General features: G+C 51.3%; 1 protein-coding gene across 2 annotated transcripts in view; it reads right to left on the reverse strand.

Annotated features, from left to right (window-relative positions):
- Positions 1–9,019: 9,019 nt before the first annotated feature.
- The window catches only part of CHST12 (carbohydrate sulfotransferase 12), a 10,292-nt gene continuing 4,026 nt past the window's right edge, over positions 9,020–15,285 (reverse strand). For both annotated transcript variants that reach the window (XM_019542028.1, XM_019542029.1), the window contains exon 2: positions 9,020–10,735. In XM_019542028.1, coding sequence (XP_019397573.1) covers positions 9,382–10,665 — 1,284 coding nt within the window. In that variant the 5' untranslated portion in view covers positions 10,666–10,735 and the 3' untranslated portion in view covers positions 9,020–9,381. The remainder of the gene's footprint in view (positions 10,736–15,285) is intronic.

Consider the following 15,285-nt stretch of genomic DNA (forward strand, 5'->3'; position numbering starts at 1 on the left):
GTCGTGGTTATAGACTGTGAACACTTCCAGATCATGAGTATTTTTATATTCAGAGGGACTTGTTTATAGAGAACAAGGAAGAGTGCAACTCTTTTAATGGGGCAACAGAACCAGTCAACGTGCTACAACAGGCTATTGTGACCCTCACCTTGCAACGAAGCTGGAAGTAGGGAAGAAATGACTTATTCCTGTGTGGATTAGGTTAATATGTTCTCTGTGCTTCCCATAAGCCCTGCTGTGCGAGAGATGCACAGACCTCAGGTTGGCCCTATTGCCCAGGCAAAAATCTTATTGCATACCTTTAGGCATTTCTGAAATGCTTTTTACCACCCTATCCAACATGCTGGCTCGACAAGCCGGTGTATACGGCACCACATGCGGAGACAGTCATTCAGAACCAAACAAAAGCATTACACTAGGGACAAGGCAAGAGCTACTTATCCAGGATAAATCGGGCCAGCCACAGCTGTTTATGCAGGAAAGGGAGATAGCTCCAAGGAACACACACCTGCAACTATCATTGTGCATGCGTGATGGTAGGGGCCTACGTGTCCTGCTGAGGTCAGGGCCCTGTTGTGGTAGTTACTGCACAAAAACACAGGGTCAGCCCAGATGCTCTGTGTTGATTGACTGCTGGCAAACCTGAAGTCTCTAAAGCCTTTGTAGAAGTAAGGCTGGATGCTCCCAGAGTGTTTGTTTCAGATTAAAAATGCTTGCGGTTCACCAAGAGATGGGCCTGCGCCAAAACAGCAACAGGCTAAACAGAGAAGCCACGTGCAGGCTGCAAAGGGAAACCAAGCGGCTGACACGGAGGTGTCCCACCCGAGGACCTACGGCAGGTTGGCAGCAGAGAGCAGAGCAGATTCCAGCTGTCCTGAATCCCTGCCCCAACGGCGCACCGTGCCAACCCCGCTCGAAGAGAATAGCATCCCAGCCCAGCGGAAACCAGCCCCATTGCTGTGTTGAAGACTTAGTTGGGGCCACTTTCAGTCCTATCTGGTTTAGGCCAAAGGCTCAGTGCTTCAAACGCGCCCACGGACGTGCAGGGGAGGTTGCCCTGGTCATCTGTGGCCCGACACGTGCAGCAGGCCAGTGCTACAGATGCAGTCAGGCTGCAGACGCTGGGGTCTCAGGGCAGCTCAGGGGTTGGAAGTGCCCTGGACTGCCAGTAATTCCTGTCCTGCCTTTTTACAGCTGTTCTTCCCTCCTAAGTCCCAGCACCGCTAATAAATCATTGGCCATTTCAGACCCTGTCTGCCCTGGTGAGCCTCACCAATTCTGGGCAGGAATTTTTGGGAAGCTCCAACCCAAGTAATTATTTCACATCCACACTCTGCCCTTATCTGCCCACTTGGGCTCCTGCTCTTGTTCTCACAAAAGCTCAAGTCTCCATGATTTCCAAGACACCTCACACTTTCTCTCTTGTTCATGTAAGGATTTATCCATCTAGCTGTAGCCTAGTTTTAATCGTTGCCCTAATTTCCCTCCTCTCCTCCTGCCCTGCTTTCATGCTTTAGCAATGCACAGTGTCCAGCCCTGCTCCATTCCCTACTGAATGCTCTGCTGGCTGCCGGGCTCCTTCTGACACATTGGCTTTTTTGGCCTTTCTCTGTTCCCAAAAACTCCTCCTATTTTTCCACCCAAAACTGCCCAGGGTCCAAACAAAAAAAAGAGTGGATGCCAGGATCATTTTTCCCCATCCATCTGAAAGTCCTGCTGGCGCAAGGAAGTAAACATGGCAACTGGGGCATCTCTGCTACAAACTGCAGCTCTTGGGCTGTGCACGATGCCTTGGCTTGGTGAGAAAAAAAAAAATGTACATAAAGCCACTGAACTGCAAGGCCAGGCAACGCGTCTCCAATCTGCTGAGCATTGCAGTGTGATATGGGGTTAGATGCCAACATGCCCTGGCACTAGTTCTGTACAGGTCTGAGCACTTTGGAGCCTGCCATGCACTTTGGAAATACAAAAGATAAAAAACCAAGGCTCCTTTAGCTGCTTCCACCTAGCTTAGTCCCTCTGCCTCTCCCTGTAGCACTGAGGGGAAATCCAGTGTTTCTGTTGCTTTCCCTCTGCCCAAGTAGAGAGATTGACCTGTTATAATGGTGGAGCCTTGAACCTGCACATCTGGGCTGCTGGAATAGTTTTGAAGCGTCTCAGGTGTGAAATGCTAAAGCAAACTCTGTCCTTGAGACAGAAGGCCTGGAGCTGCATTCAGCTCTCCTGCTAACAGTTTCCAAGTCTGCCCTGTGGCAAGACAAGCTGGATGGCTTTGCTGCTCTTTTCACAAGACCAACCGCATCGCGCCATCCCTTGCCCTGACACAGAGAGGGGGGGAGACAAGGGCAGGTTGCACCCTGCAGCATTATCATCATCATCCCTGCAAAGATCTTACAGCGCAGACAGACACTCAGACGCCACCGTCGAGGGCTGTGTTAAAACAGGACTGAGTGAAACGTACTGGTCCTACAGGAAGACGGAAGAGGACAAGGGTGGAGAGGGGTGTGGCATAGACTTTTCTATGGGCAGGCGAGGGCAGTGGGTGCGGGTACAGGTACGGAGATGGGTGCGCAGGCATGCAGATATGCGATGCAAACTGCATAACGGTTTTTTAGTGTGCTTTGATCTGTCAAGTGAATCACAGGGGCCACTTGGCAGGGTGCTGGAGGTGGAGTTATAGATATATTTATATATATAGAAATAAATATTTTTGCAAAAAAACCCCAAAACAACAAAAAAACCTTGTGGGGCAGACAAGACAACAGGCCACTGTAATGAAGGAGACTGTGTCACCCGAGGGTGCCTGATGTTATGCTGATGGAAACTCTGAAAGCTTTTTGCCTGACGGGACAGGACGACAGCTCCTACAAAGCCAAAGATAGTGAGGACCCAGTCCTGAGTTCCCCATTCCCATAACGATGGGAGGCACAAAACGAGCAGTAAAGTGTGCTCCATTTGGTTCCCACCCTCAAATCTACTGACACACCAGGCCCTGGGAAGTGCAGGATTGCCTAGTAAGGTACACTACGAATGAGCCCGTTATTTTAGGGAAGGGCTAACCCTGCTGTCCCAGCCACAGAGATCCTGCGCACTGGGGGCTATTCCCAGGTCATTTCCCCACACCTTAAGAGTCCTTGATCCAGGCAAAGTGGAGTAAAAGGACCACAGATCTAGACTCCAGACTTCTAGTACATTTACTCACCCAGATGCATGCTGCAAAACTACCCAGTCTGGGACACGCATGCAAGCTTGAGCCTTTTCTGACAGCCCAGTTCTTGGTGCACAAATCCCTGACTCAGAAGAGTGGGCTCCTTCCCTCACTCGGGGGTAACACTGCTTGCACAGACCCCCCTGACACTTCAGTCCTCAGAGCCCAGCTTCACGGCTTAGCATTATCTTTGCAGAGGCTCATCCAGACTCCCGCAGTCCTTTCCTGCCCTCAGCAGCCTGCAGGGTATTGAGTAACAGCCGGTAGCAGCGCTTGCCCAAACAGCTCCTGCTGAGCACAGTCAAGCTGGGTTTTATTTGGCAGTTTAATGAGGCTCAGGCTTCTCACTTTGGGCGCACTCCCCCACACCAGCCCAGGCGCACAAGTGGAAGTGATCTGAGCCTTGTGCAAGAAGCCCAGTGAAAGGAGTCACAAGAGCTACCCACACTGCCGGTGTCCAGGGACCTTCACTAAGGGGACACAGAGGTCCTTTCGGGGGATGCGGACACCTGAGGGGAACAGGACTGAGAGGGGCACGAGTGCCTGGCACAAGTGTTGCATGGCAGGGGGTTTCTCCCACTACAGCCCCCAGCCTCTCCACCCAGAGCTCAGGCCCGGTGGGGCGTCTGCCCCGAGCATGGGAAGAGTAGAAAGAGGGCGGACTTCAACGTCTCCTTCCCAAACCCCCATCTAACGGAGCTCCCAGCCTGATCTCGGTTGACGGTATCCAACAGCTTCAAACTGCTCCAGGGGCAAATCTGGAGATGGCCAAGTCTGAACTGCAGCCAGCATTCACATATCTCACTCTCCTGGAGAAGTGGGGTGTCGCCCTCCAGTGCCCCGCTCGGCTCCCCCGACCACCCGCACGGCTGCAGTTCTGTTCGTTCCTGGTTCCGTTTTTGCTCTTGGCTGCAGAGTTTCCTGTGGCAAATATCGTGGACAAGACTTTCCATTGAGCTGCGGGGTTATTTGTCAAGTCCCTGCACACAGACGCTGTCCCTGGCATCGCCCCGTACCACAGCGGCATAAGACGCTGCCAGGGCACCAGCCTCGCCTGCTGACTGTGGTAATGGCCCTGCTTCAAGGAGGAACAAACCCTCTTTTCTTCCCCACCCCATCAATGCTGCCATTCATCTGCCTAGGCTTGCTCTAGACCCTGCCAGCTGGAGTTCAAAGGCTCTGCCATACTGGGGTGTTTCATACCCTCGTGTGTGCTGGCAAAGCTGCCCCAGACGGTGGCCACAGGCATTAGGATTCCTGCCTTGCTCCCCATCGCCCACCATGACAGAGCCAAGCAGCTGCCAGCTGAGATGCGCACACACACAGGCATGCACGCACACACATACAGGGCACTTTATGGTTGTGCCAGATCACTACGCACACCTCTCCGACTCCTGGGCTGTCTGTACCTTGAACTTCCAATGATTTCAGTGTGAACCTTAGGCAACTACTATTAGGTCAGACAGCACATCACCCGGGGCACCACCACACCTACAAAATGACTGCATGGAAGATGCCACGTTCAAGCCATTTGGTACAATTTGGTCTCATTTTGGCATTGCCCTTTGTCTTTTGTATGGTGTCACATATGAGCTTCCAAATCTGCAAGCTGCTGTCTGGTGTTATCGCTCAATGGCAGATTCCACCAACCGTCTGTGCGTTCGTAAAGTTTGCAGCTTTCAGATAAGTGCACTACTGTCTGCTGGGCGCTGCATTCACAGCGGGCTCTCCAAGATGTTCATCTGATGAAGGGCTGTTTTGAAGCATCTGTAGCCAGATCTTGGTCTGCTCAGCTTGACCCACACTGTTTTGTCAAGGTCGGCCCCCATGCGGTGTTGGTATAAAACTCTGTAGGAATAGAAAAACTCTTGTTGCTGTCCACAGGTTTGGTTCAGCATCCCCAGTCTCTTCCAGGAGCTTGTGGGCTTCATGTACAAATGGTTTACGACTTTTAAGCCTCTTAAGCCTCCATCTATTGGGTCTTCAGTTAAAGTTGACGGAGCAGGCAATTTTCATCATCTCTTGCCTCTATTGCCAGTAATGATGTTAGGGTGCCTCCCTATATCACTTGGTCTAATGCCCAAGAGTACAGGGTCTCTGTGTCCTTCTGGACCATACAGGAGCACAGTATTCTTCTGGGGCATATGCCAAGTCTGGTGGATCTGAGCACTTGGAAGTTGGCATCCCATGTCATGCTGGCTAACCATCTTAAGGCAACTACCCGTGCAGTTTACTGCTGACCTCCTGAATGTGACGTTTATGCGATTCCTAGGTAGGCTGAGTATGTTCACGAGGAAGGATGGGCATTCCCCAAGCCATGCCTGCTAAGAGCCCAGTACATCCATGCACCCATGCTCACACACTGTACCATTCGAAGCATTGCAGAGCCCTTCACAGCAGGCAGCAGAAAACGGAAACCCTTCATTTGCAGATGGAGTGTAACGAACAAAGCCAAAATGTATTTAAGCGCTTGAAAGAGCTGCAAGGAGATGCTCCTACCCAGCCCTGACGCTGCAGCCATCTCAGCCATCCAGACTTTAGCCCCTCTGTTGCTCACTGCACCTTCATAGAAGCTGCAAAAAGGAAGTGCCTGCCCCTACTAGCGATTCCTTCTGTCTGCCAGGCGTGACTTCCCCTGGCTTGCTAGCCGAGCTGAAACTAGGATGCCCGGTTTTACATTCCCCCCTATTTAGCTTCATCAGAATAGCACGAGAACTGCGTGGCTTTAATCCACGTGCACATTCCTGAACCAGCAGCTCCATCCCAGTGCTGGGAACACACTGCTTTCGCCCCGAGGCTTTTGGTGCAGCACATCCAATCTCTGGCCTTTTAACAGCAAATTCTCAGCTGTGGAGGAGTTGAGAGGAACCAGCAGCCAGCCAAAGCTATTTTGAACCTGGAGGTGATTCCCTGACTCATGAAAGGTCAGGGGACGGTCCAGCTTAGAGCTTTACTGCTCTTCCTGTAGGGTCCTGAACACAATTTCTCTCCCCCCGGCCTTGGCAGAGCTCAGCATCCAGCAGGAGTAGGTCCTTGATTATGAGAGCAAAAGCTGCCAAGTGGCTCTTCCCGCTCTCTTGGCAGAACGGAATAAGCCAGAGCTCCTTTCTAGGCCTGCACACGGGTGGGGAGGGCAAGTCATTCAAGGAGATGCAACCCAGAATCCACAGGCACAAGGGAGGCAGAACCTTGGTCTCCTCCGGAGTCAGGGCTGTTTTGGGGGCATAAACCTCAGCATCCAGACACTGGTCTAATCTGTAGCAGCCTCCTGAGCATTGCCTATGGTCTACCCTGGACCTTGAAGCAGCACAGAGGCCCCTAAGCACTCAGGACCTCACCCCACCATGTTTCAGGAGACGCCCCCACGCTACCGGGAATCTCCACTGGCAGCTTGCAGGCCACCGCGTAGGACACAGGGGATGTCATTAGAGGGGACAGTCCTCTCCCTTCAATCCTGTCAGCAGTGTGGAGTTTGCAACCGTTCCAACAGCTCCCTGCTGACTGCGTAACCCGCATCCTGTCACCAACGTAATGCTGCACCCACACCCACCCTTCAACCAGTTTGTACTTTGCAGGCAATGAGCAACATCCATCCAGTGATTTCCACATGGACCCATAAGACAACAGCAGCCAGGGCAGGCGCTGCCCTGGAGAGCAGTACAGAGGCACTGGTTTAGGCATGGGGAGGGGGCTGGGATAGCATGGGTCACTCCTGCAGAGTGCCCACCCAGCGTAGGGGTGGGAGAACCAAGACTCGAGCAACAGGGAAGTTTTTTGGCCACTCTGCCAATGTTGGGTTTGGCACAAAGCCTGTGTCATGCTACCAGGCTCTTACTCCCACCGCTATTAAAGGATCAATTAAATTCAGAGCAAAAGAATAATTGCAAAGAGCATAGATTACAACATTTAAATGGATTTTGACACGAGCCCATCCCATCTCACCCTTAAGAAATTAAAAGAAATGAGGACCCAGGGACCCCCCATTACTTCTCATTAAGGGAGGCAAGATTGTCAGCGTCTTTCCATTTTGCAGTAATTTCCTGGTGATTGAAAAAAAAATTTAAGCAGCTGGAAAGTTGGACTCTTCAGTTATTAGTTTTCAACGCAGCTAAAAATCCAGGAAACAGTCACTTCCCTTTAACCACTTCCTTGCTGCTCTCCCTGCCACACTGGTGCAATGGAGGGCTCCAGGGACCCAATTCTGGCTTCACAAAGGTGTAAATCAAGAGAGCCTCTGTTGAAGCGACACATATGTAAAATAAATGGCACGAGCATGCTCAGCATCAGGCAGCAGGCTTTTGGTGTGGCCACAAGCTGTTAACCTTTCACTCGCAAGTGAAAGTGGCGTGCAGTGGCTGGGTGCTTTCAAGGAGGGAAACTAGTGGAACAGAGGGATGGGCAGGGAACAGGAGGAAAGGAAGATCCATATGGAGGACTGGAGGGCACCAGAGACAGAAGGGAAGATCCCAGCCTGTTGATGATCCTAGGAAGAGCACAAGCAAATATGAGAGCACAAGGTGAGACTGGGAGGCCACACTTTGTAGTTGCAAGGGGAGCTCATCTCTAGGCTATTAACAGTACCAACAGGGCTTGGAAAGAGGTAAGCAGTAGCAGGTGCCCATTTTAGGGGCTGCAATCAGGAGTGCAAGATAGCCAGCTCTTCTTTACTAATTAACATAAAAGGCAGAAATAGCAATTGAGCTGATCAGACCTGGAGCACTCCTGAACGCAGGCACTTCCTGTGGGAAACGGCCCACACACTTCTCGCACAGCGGGCAGCCAGTGCTCCTGCTGCGGCGGCCAGAGCAAAAGATCTAATCTGCATCGTTTTGGCGGTATAAATAGAAAGGCTCCGACCGAGGACAACGCGTCATGAGCGATGGCTTGGGAAACAGCATCTCCACTTCCCTCGGACGTTCATCTAGCAAAGAGGATTCGCTGCATCCCAGCTACGTTCCCTGAACAAACTCCGGGATGGGAATACGCACCCTGGCCAGGAGTTGCCCACATTGAATCAGAAGGCAACAAACAGCCCATACCTAAGGCACCAACCACCCTGTCTCAGAAGGGTCAATGCTCTGATGTCCCTGCTCAGGATTTAGCTGCTTTTGTTTTGTTCTGTTATGGTAACAAGTCCCTCATGAAACCCAGCTGCTGATTTTGGGAGGATAATTAATTAATACTCTTCCCACAGAGTAGAGGCATGCGAGGCTGAGAACGACACACCCTGGAGGGAGTAGGACCCCTGAGCACCACTAACAGCACACACAAGGACAGGCTACACCCATGCTGTCATCATGGGATCAGGCTCCAGTGGTGGCAGCGGGGCCAAGCATATGGTTTGATTGCACTGCTGCAGCGACTGAGGAACACGTGCTCTATGAAGGACTTAGACTCCCATGGGTGCCAGTCCCCCCTTAGTGCAGAAAGCCAGCAGGATGCCTCTGTGCCACCTCCAGGGGCATGCAGACCCTGAATGAACCCTCCACCCAGAGAAAATGTCCCCCCGAACATGCCAGGCCCCTCCCCGAGTGCATCCACACTCTCCTTCCAAACCCTCCAAGACTGGTCTCTTCCTTTGCTGATTAGCCAGTCACCCACGTTATGTCCACAACTCATGCTGCTATAGAAAAGTGTCATGCATAGCACCTGCTCAACTGCAACAGGCCCAACCAAGATCTCTGCAGCTCCAAGATGATGCACAGGGCAGTGCCTGCTCCCCCTCTAAGTTTGGCCCTAAACACCCTGTAACTTCTACCACTCCCCAGACCAATATCCCCATTGCAGACAGCACTGAGACCACACGCCAGGGCAGGTTCACCATCTTTCTTTTCTTTTACTCCATCCCTTCCTGTGCCACAACACACACTTCATATTAAATAGCTTAAATATATTAATTTTAAAAAAGTATTAAGAAAAAGTGACCGAGGACACAGGTGAGGGAGTGACTGGGGCTGTCTGAAAACAAAACCATGGTGAGGGGAGGGGTGTCCTCTGTGTGGGCACAACCGGTGGGAGTGTTCTGGTTTCCTGCAATAATGCACATGTGGAAGGGGAAGCAGTAGAAAAAATATATATACTGAATTGTGAGCCAGGAAGTAGGAGACTTTAAACCTTTCATGGGGTTTGGGGTATTGGGAATGTCCCTCTCCTGCCCTCCCCCACCCCCACTTTCAGACTTTAAGGAGGTTTTCTGGCTTGGGGTAGCCAAAGAGTACAAAATCTGCCTCATACAGCTTGTAGAGCTGCCTCCTCCATGCCAAAGGGATTTTGGCAAACCAGTCCTCCTCCCAACTGCTGGCAGTCCTGTTTCGGTAGCTGGGAGGAAAGCGGAGTAGCCTGTCCACTTTGAGAAGCTGCAGCAGATGAGCTGCATCTTCATCCAGGGTCTCCAACTTCCCAATAAAGTCGTAATCTATCTGGCACGGGTGACAGAGGCGGTACACCTGCCTCCAGTGCTCGTTGAAAGGGGCCATCTTCTCTGTCCGGGGGTCCAGTAAGTACTGGATGAAGTCAGAAAAGGAGACTTTGAGGCCTGCCCCAAAGGCCTCGCTAACAGAGGTGGGGAGATTGGTGTGGTTGGAGTAGAGCTTCAGCATAGGGATGGCGAACCGCCGATAGAACTCCTCGTTCTCCAGCTCAAACTTGCTGCGAAAAGCGGAGATGAGGCGCACAAAGGGGTCGCGCACAAAGAGGAACTTGGTGTATTTCTTCAGCTTGATCTTCATGAGGTGACGGGAGAACTTCCCATAGCGGCGCCAGAATTTGTTGAATGTCAGGTGAGTGCTGGTGTTGTGGACGTGTTCCCGGGGGATGTCCAGGGGGTCCCGGTAAGGGACGCCCTGATCCAGCAGGCTCTCACTCAGTACGATCATCACCCGTTTCCAGTTGGTGCAGGCCACCTTGGGGACGTAGCAGTAGATGATGCCGTGGCGGTCATCCACGATGAGGTGGTTGAGCTCGTAGTTGGGGATATCATCGAAGGAGCGCTCCTTGGTGGGGAAGGCGAAGCTGGAATTGGCGCAGAACTCCTGCAGCATCTTCCTCCTCTCGGCCTGCAGCTTCTCCTGGTCCAGGCTCACTCTGGTGTCACGGGTGGACCAATCATAGCCTCTCACGTTCTCCTCCAAGTTGCCCAAGACAGGCCGGCTGGATCCCTGTGGGAGAGGCTGCTCCGTCTGCCTGTTGCTGAGGCTGTTCTGCCTCAAGCCAGCACTCAGCAGCTTCTCCAAAAACTCGTCCACATCTGACAAGGTTTCCCAGTCTTTGTCCTGAGCAACGGTGGGGAGGGCTCCCAAGGGATGAAGCCTGGAGAAGGACGTATGCAGATAGAAGTGAGTTGTCCCCACATTGTCCCAGTACACGATGATCAGAAGGATCATGAAGATGGAGCCCAACACCACTGAGAGCCGGAAGAGCTGTGCTTTGGTCATCCTGGCAGCTGCGCTGGTGGCCATGGCCTCCTGGGTTCACCTCTGCCTCACACCGTGGTCCCTGGGATACAGCATTGTGCAGCTGACACGAAGCCTGGAAAAGTATCAAAGATAAAAGTTAATTTGGCTCTTGAGCACTCTGATAACTGGGAATCAGACCCTGCAGGACAACTGCCTCCACATGCCTGTTACATGCTCCTGACATTTAGGCCTCATACGGCAGGTGACGCTGCCACCTAAAACCACAGTCCACTTAAATGCTGGCCCTGCTCTTTGCTGTGGAACCGCACTCTGCACCACCAGCATGACACCCAGGGAGGCTGCTCCAACACGCTGTAATTACAGTGCATTGGAGTAGACTGAATTAATCAAGTCTGCTGGAGCGTGCCAATTAGCACATTCCAGCCAGCCTCTGCATCTCGCGCATCAGGGTCCCTGCACTTAAAAATGGTGGCAGGGATGCTTTAACTAAACCTCATTCAATGAGGTTTAGTTAAAGCACCCCCGCTGCCATTCTGAAGCACAAGGATGCTGGTACATGAAACTCTATGGGTGCTTGAATTAGAGAGACCCTCAGAGTTGCTCTAATTAAAGCCTCTCCCTACCCCCAGCCCACATGTAAAAACACCCCCAGTGACCGCAAAGAGTCCCAAAGCATCAGCTGTAACCACTAAGAGCAAGGGCTGCAGGTGCCTGCTTCTGCTCTTCCTGCCCGGGAAGAAGAAACACACAGCAGCTGAACTTTGTACCACCAGGATAGGGCTAACAGAGCCAGTCTGGGGTGAATCTGTAAACCCTCATGGAACCCAAGACAATTTTTAGATGGTGGGGGAAGGTTTTAATGAAGATTTCCATAGCAGGAGGTTAGATTCAAACCCATGATTTAGCAATACAGAACTGGCAGAGAAGAGAGAAGTGAAGCTACTCCACTGACTAGTCTCTGAGCCCCGTGGGTACAAGCTCGCTGGCTTGGACTGCCTGCTAAGTGCTGGGCACACGGTGCTCTCAGCATGAGTTTCACAACGACTGTCCTTTCTCCTAGAGACCCAATTTCCTGAGTCATGAGAGTGAGAGAATCGCTGTTTTCATTAAGGAAAAAAAAAAAAAAGCAGCAAGACTCCAGCCCTCGGGACTGTAGGGAACAGCTCAAAAAAAAGTGAAGCTTGAAGTAACACATAGGATCAGGCTGCATGCTTCTTTGACATCTCCTTCACTTTGGCTCACGATTCCTGGGTGCTTGGTGTTAACAAGCTGCAACATGGCCTCTCCTCCCCACGCTCAAGTGCTGCACTGAAAATAGAGATTTGGTGGCATGAATGGGCACAAAGGTAAAAGGTGCCATCACTCAGGACCTCAGAGACCAAAGGCATCTCGCCCTGGGGACTTCAAATTGGCTTGGCATGCTGCCGTCACCTTATCAGATCTTGTTTGAATGCTTCCTATTGACGCTATTGCGTGACCTCTGCTGGCAGCTGCTCCAAGGTCCAGTTGCTCTTACCACCAGGAATTTTTTCCTATGTTCAAATCCAAATTTGCCTCCAGTTTAAAGAAAAAAAGGGGAGGGGTGGGGGCGGGAACTAGATGAAAATAAAATATTTAACTTTCCTCCGGCTTTTTTGCATTGGCTGTCTGACCACAGGGGACATACTGCTTCCAAGTGGCTCGACAAGTCTGAATCAGTCTAGCCCAAAAAAGCCTCTCCTGCTTCTCAGGACTTCATGTCTGGCTGAGGACATCGTGAACCCTATTTCGATCACACTTTCCAGCCACACCATGCGAACTTAGTTTCACAAAAGCCTAGTTATGGATGGGGACAGTCAAGGTAAAGTGGATCAGAGACTCACCCAAATCTGTAAGCAAGATTAAGGCAACAAGAGCTGGGGTTCTTCCAATATTTTATAACTCCTCGACCCATCTCGTCACTCCTATGTTGTATTTTTCCACCCTTCCCACAAGCATGCTCCCTGATAGAGGTCTGGGGAGGGGAAAAACAATTGAAGATACACCATCTCCCAAGCACTGCTGCAACTTGTCTGATCTCAGCAAGGTAATAACGCAGCAAGCAGGGTAATTCGGCAGTCTGGTTTATCACCAGCATCACCTCTCGGATCTCGAATTCCACACACCAGAGTTGTTCCCCGGCCCCCGAAACAGTCACATATTTAAGATTCATTATATTCTATTTTATTTTTTGATTGTCACAAAAGCCAGTTTTAGGAAAACGCTGCCACAAGCTGTTACCACCGATAGACACCCTTGATCAATCTCAAATACGTCTTCCCTAGGCTTTCATTGAAGTACATTGAAGTACATTGAGCTTATTCAGCCCTTCTCCCCACTATGCGAAGTGCTCAGGATCATCAGACAATGACATTCATGAAGTTCAGTTCAAAACAGTGAGGGGACAGAACGATCCTGCTGAGCTGCAACTGCTTTGCTGACATTACTAACTTTGGAAGTATCATTTTTAAACCCAAACCCCGGCAGGTATCGTTCGTGATTCACATCACTGCAGTGGAGTGAGTTGAGGCCCAACCACAAGGCAGGGTAGATTCAGGTCAGATAAAGAACAAGAGGCAAATACCTCCCTCAAAAAGTTTTTTGAGCATCTCTAGGACACAGCATTTTACACAGTTCATTTCCTGCACAATGCATCTCCCGCACACACCTCTTTGAACTCAGCAATGCAAACAGCCGACAGAGAAGGAAAGGGCAGGCTTGCAGTTCACGCAGCAGGCTACAAGGCAGGAGCCTCTGCCTGTCCCCAGCTCCATCACAAGCTTGTGACGGCACCTTGGGGCTAACTGTTTACAGCCAGATGCTCCAAAGCGGCCGCTGAATTTGCAAGCCCAGCGAGAGAAGCACTGAGCCAGTTTCCCCACAGCTGCTGCCGACTTCCTGCTGGAGCTGCCGGCACTTGGCACTAATGACAACCAGCCTCTGAGCTTGCAAAATTGGCACTAATGACAACCAGCCTCTGAGCTTGCAAAATCTGATACCCCTGGAATAAACGGGCCCTTCTGAAATCATCAGCCTCTCTCTCTCGGCCTCAGTTTACTCATCTATAAAATCAATAGAATAATGCTCGCATACCTGGCGGGGCCCTTCTGGGATTTCGGTCAGCACTTGAAGATCGCTGGATGGATGGGAAAAGCCACATGAATGCAACGTGTGGTTAGACGGGAGAATCGTTTGAAGCGTCTCTGGCAAGATGCTGCTTCAGGAGGGAGAATAAAAAGGTGCTACTGCCACCTTCTCTCTCCGCCCGCCCTCCCTCCTGACTGGCTTATACAGCATTTTGGCTATAGACATGGGAAAAGCATCAATAAATACAACCCCCCCACAACACAACACAACACAACACAACACAGGACTTTTCTACTAACATCCTGCTCTAGCCCAGGACTGCAAAACAAGCCAGACAAATAGCAAGTTATGAAAACAAAACCACTTGCGAACATTACACGGCTCTGAAAGGGCCTTTTCAAACCCCGCACCAGGTCCCTTTCCTCCCCGAATGCAGCGCCTGTTCGCCAGCCAGGTCACATATACCGCCTCTCCAAGCGGCAACAATTCCACGTTGTGTAGGGCAGGAAGGAAGAGGCAAGGCGCACGGGCCGAACCCGAGTCCCGATTACCAGCAGCCAACCTGATTAAAAATATAACGGCTTGAAGACGGCGCTCGAGGGAGCTCGGGCGTGTTTAGCCCCCTGCTCAGCAGCTGCGAGACAGGGGTCACTTGGGCAGCATCCGAAATCACCTCCAGCAAACTGGCTCTGCGCAGGGGAGGGCCTCCAAGGGTAGGAAGAGCCCAGCCACGTTGATCATGAACTGCAAAGAGTTACTGCTGGCTTTGGGTCTGCTGTGTGACTTGCCTTTCCCCTTGGAGGAGCCAGACATGTGATTTCAGGACAGAGGAACTGAGCCAAACCCCACAGCAGGCTATAAACAGAACAGAAATAGCAGAGGGAAAACTCCGCAGCAAGGCTCAGTATTACGACTCTGGGCACGTGTGCCTTGGAGATGAGCCCGCATCCCTCCGCTCCACCTGGAAGTGTTGATTAACGCTCCAGTGCCCACCAGCAGACAGCAACAAAGGACCGAGACGCATTGGAGCAGGTTCCCTGCTGTGGGAGAGCAGCTAATCCTCACACCGCTGAGGGGCCCTGCTGCAAAAGAGCTGGGATACCCACCCCCAAAGGCAATCCCATCCTTTGCTAACAGACCCAACCCTCAGCCAAAATCCACAGCTCAGATGGAAAACCTCAGGATCGAGGCATGGGACTTGCATCTCCAACCATGTGCAATAGGCCAAACTCATTTCCAAACACCTACCCATGCTGGAAAAACATTCAGATGCAAATCTGACCAGAGAAGTGTGTTCCTGCTCTATGCAACCCAGACTCGTGGTAGAGGTGATATATTTTATTAGACCAACTAGATTTTTTTTTTGGGCAAGAATCTAGTTGGTCTAATAAAAGATATCACCTTTACCACGAGTCCCCATTACTTTTGCCTTTAGACGAAGATGGCTACAACCTAGGATCTGGAACCAGGGGGTCGGACTAGATGATCTACCTAGGTCCCTTCCGACTCTAGCTACTATGAAAAAAAAAAAAAAAATGCTCTATCACTTGGGCAAAC

Source organism: Crocodylus porosus, unplaced genomic scaffold, assembly GCF_001723895.1.
Source record: "Crocodylus porosus isolate Cpor-Errol unplaced genomic scaffold, CroPor_comp1, whole genome shotgun sequence".
Taxonomy (NCBI): domain Eukaryota; kingdom Metazoa; phylum Chordata; order Crocodylia; family Crocodylidae; genus Crocodylus; species Crocodylus porosus.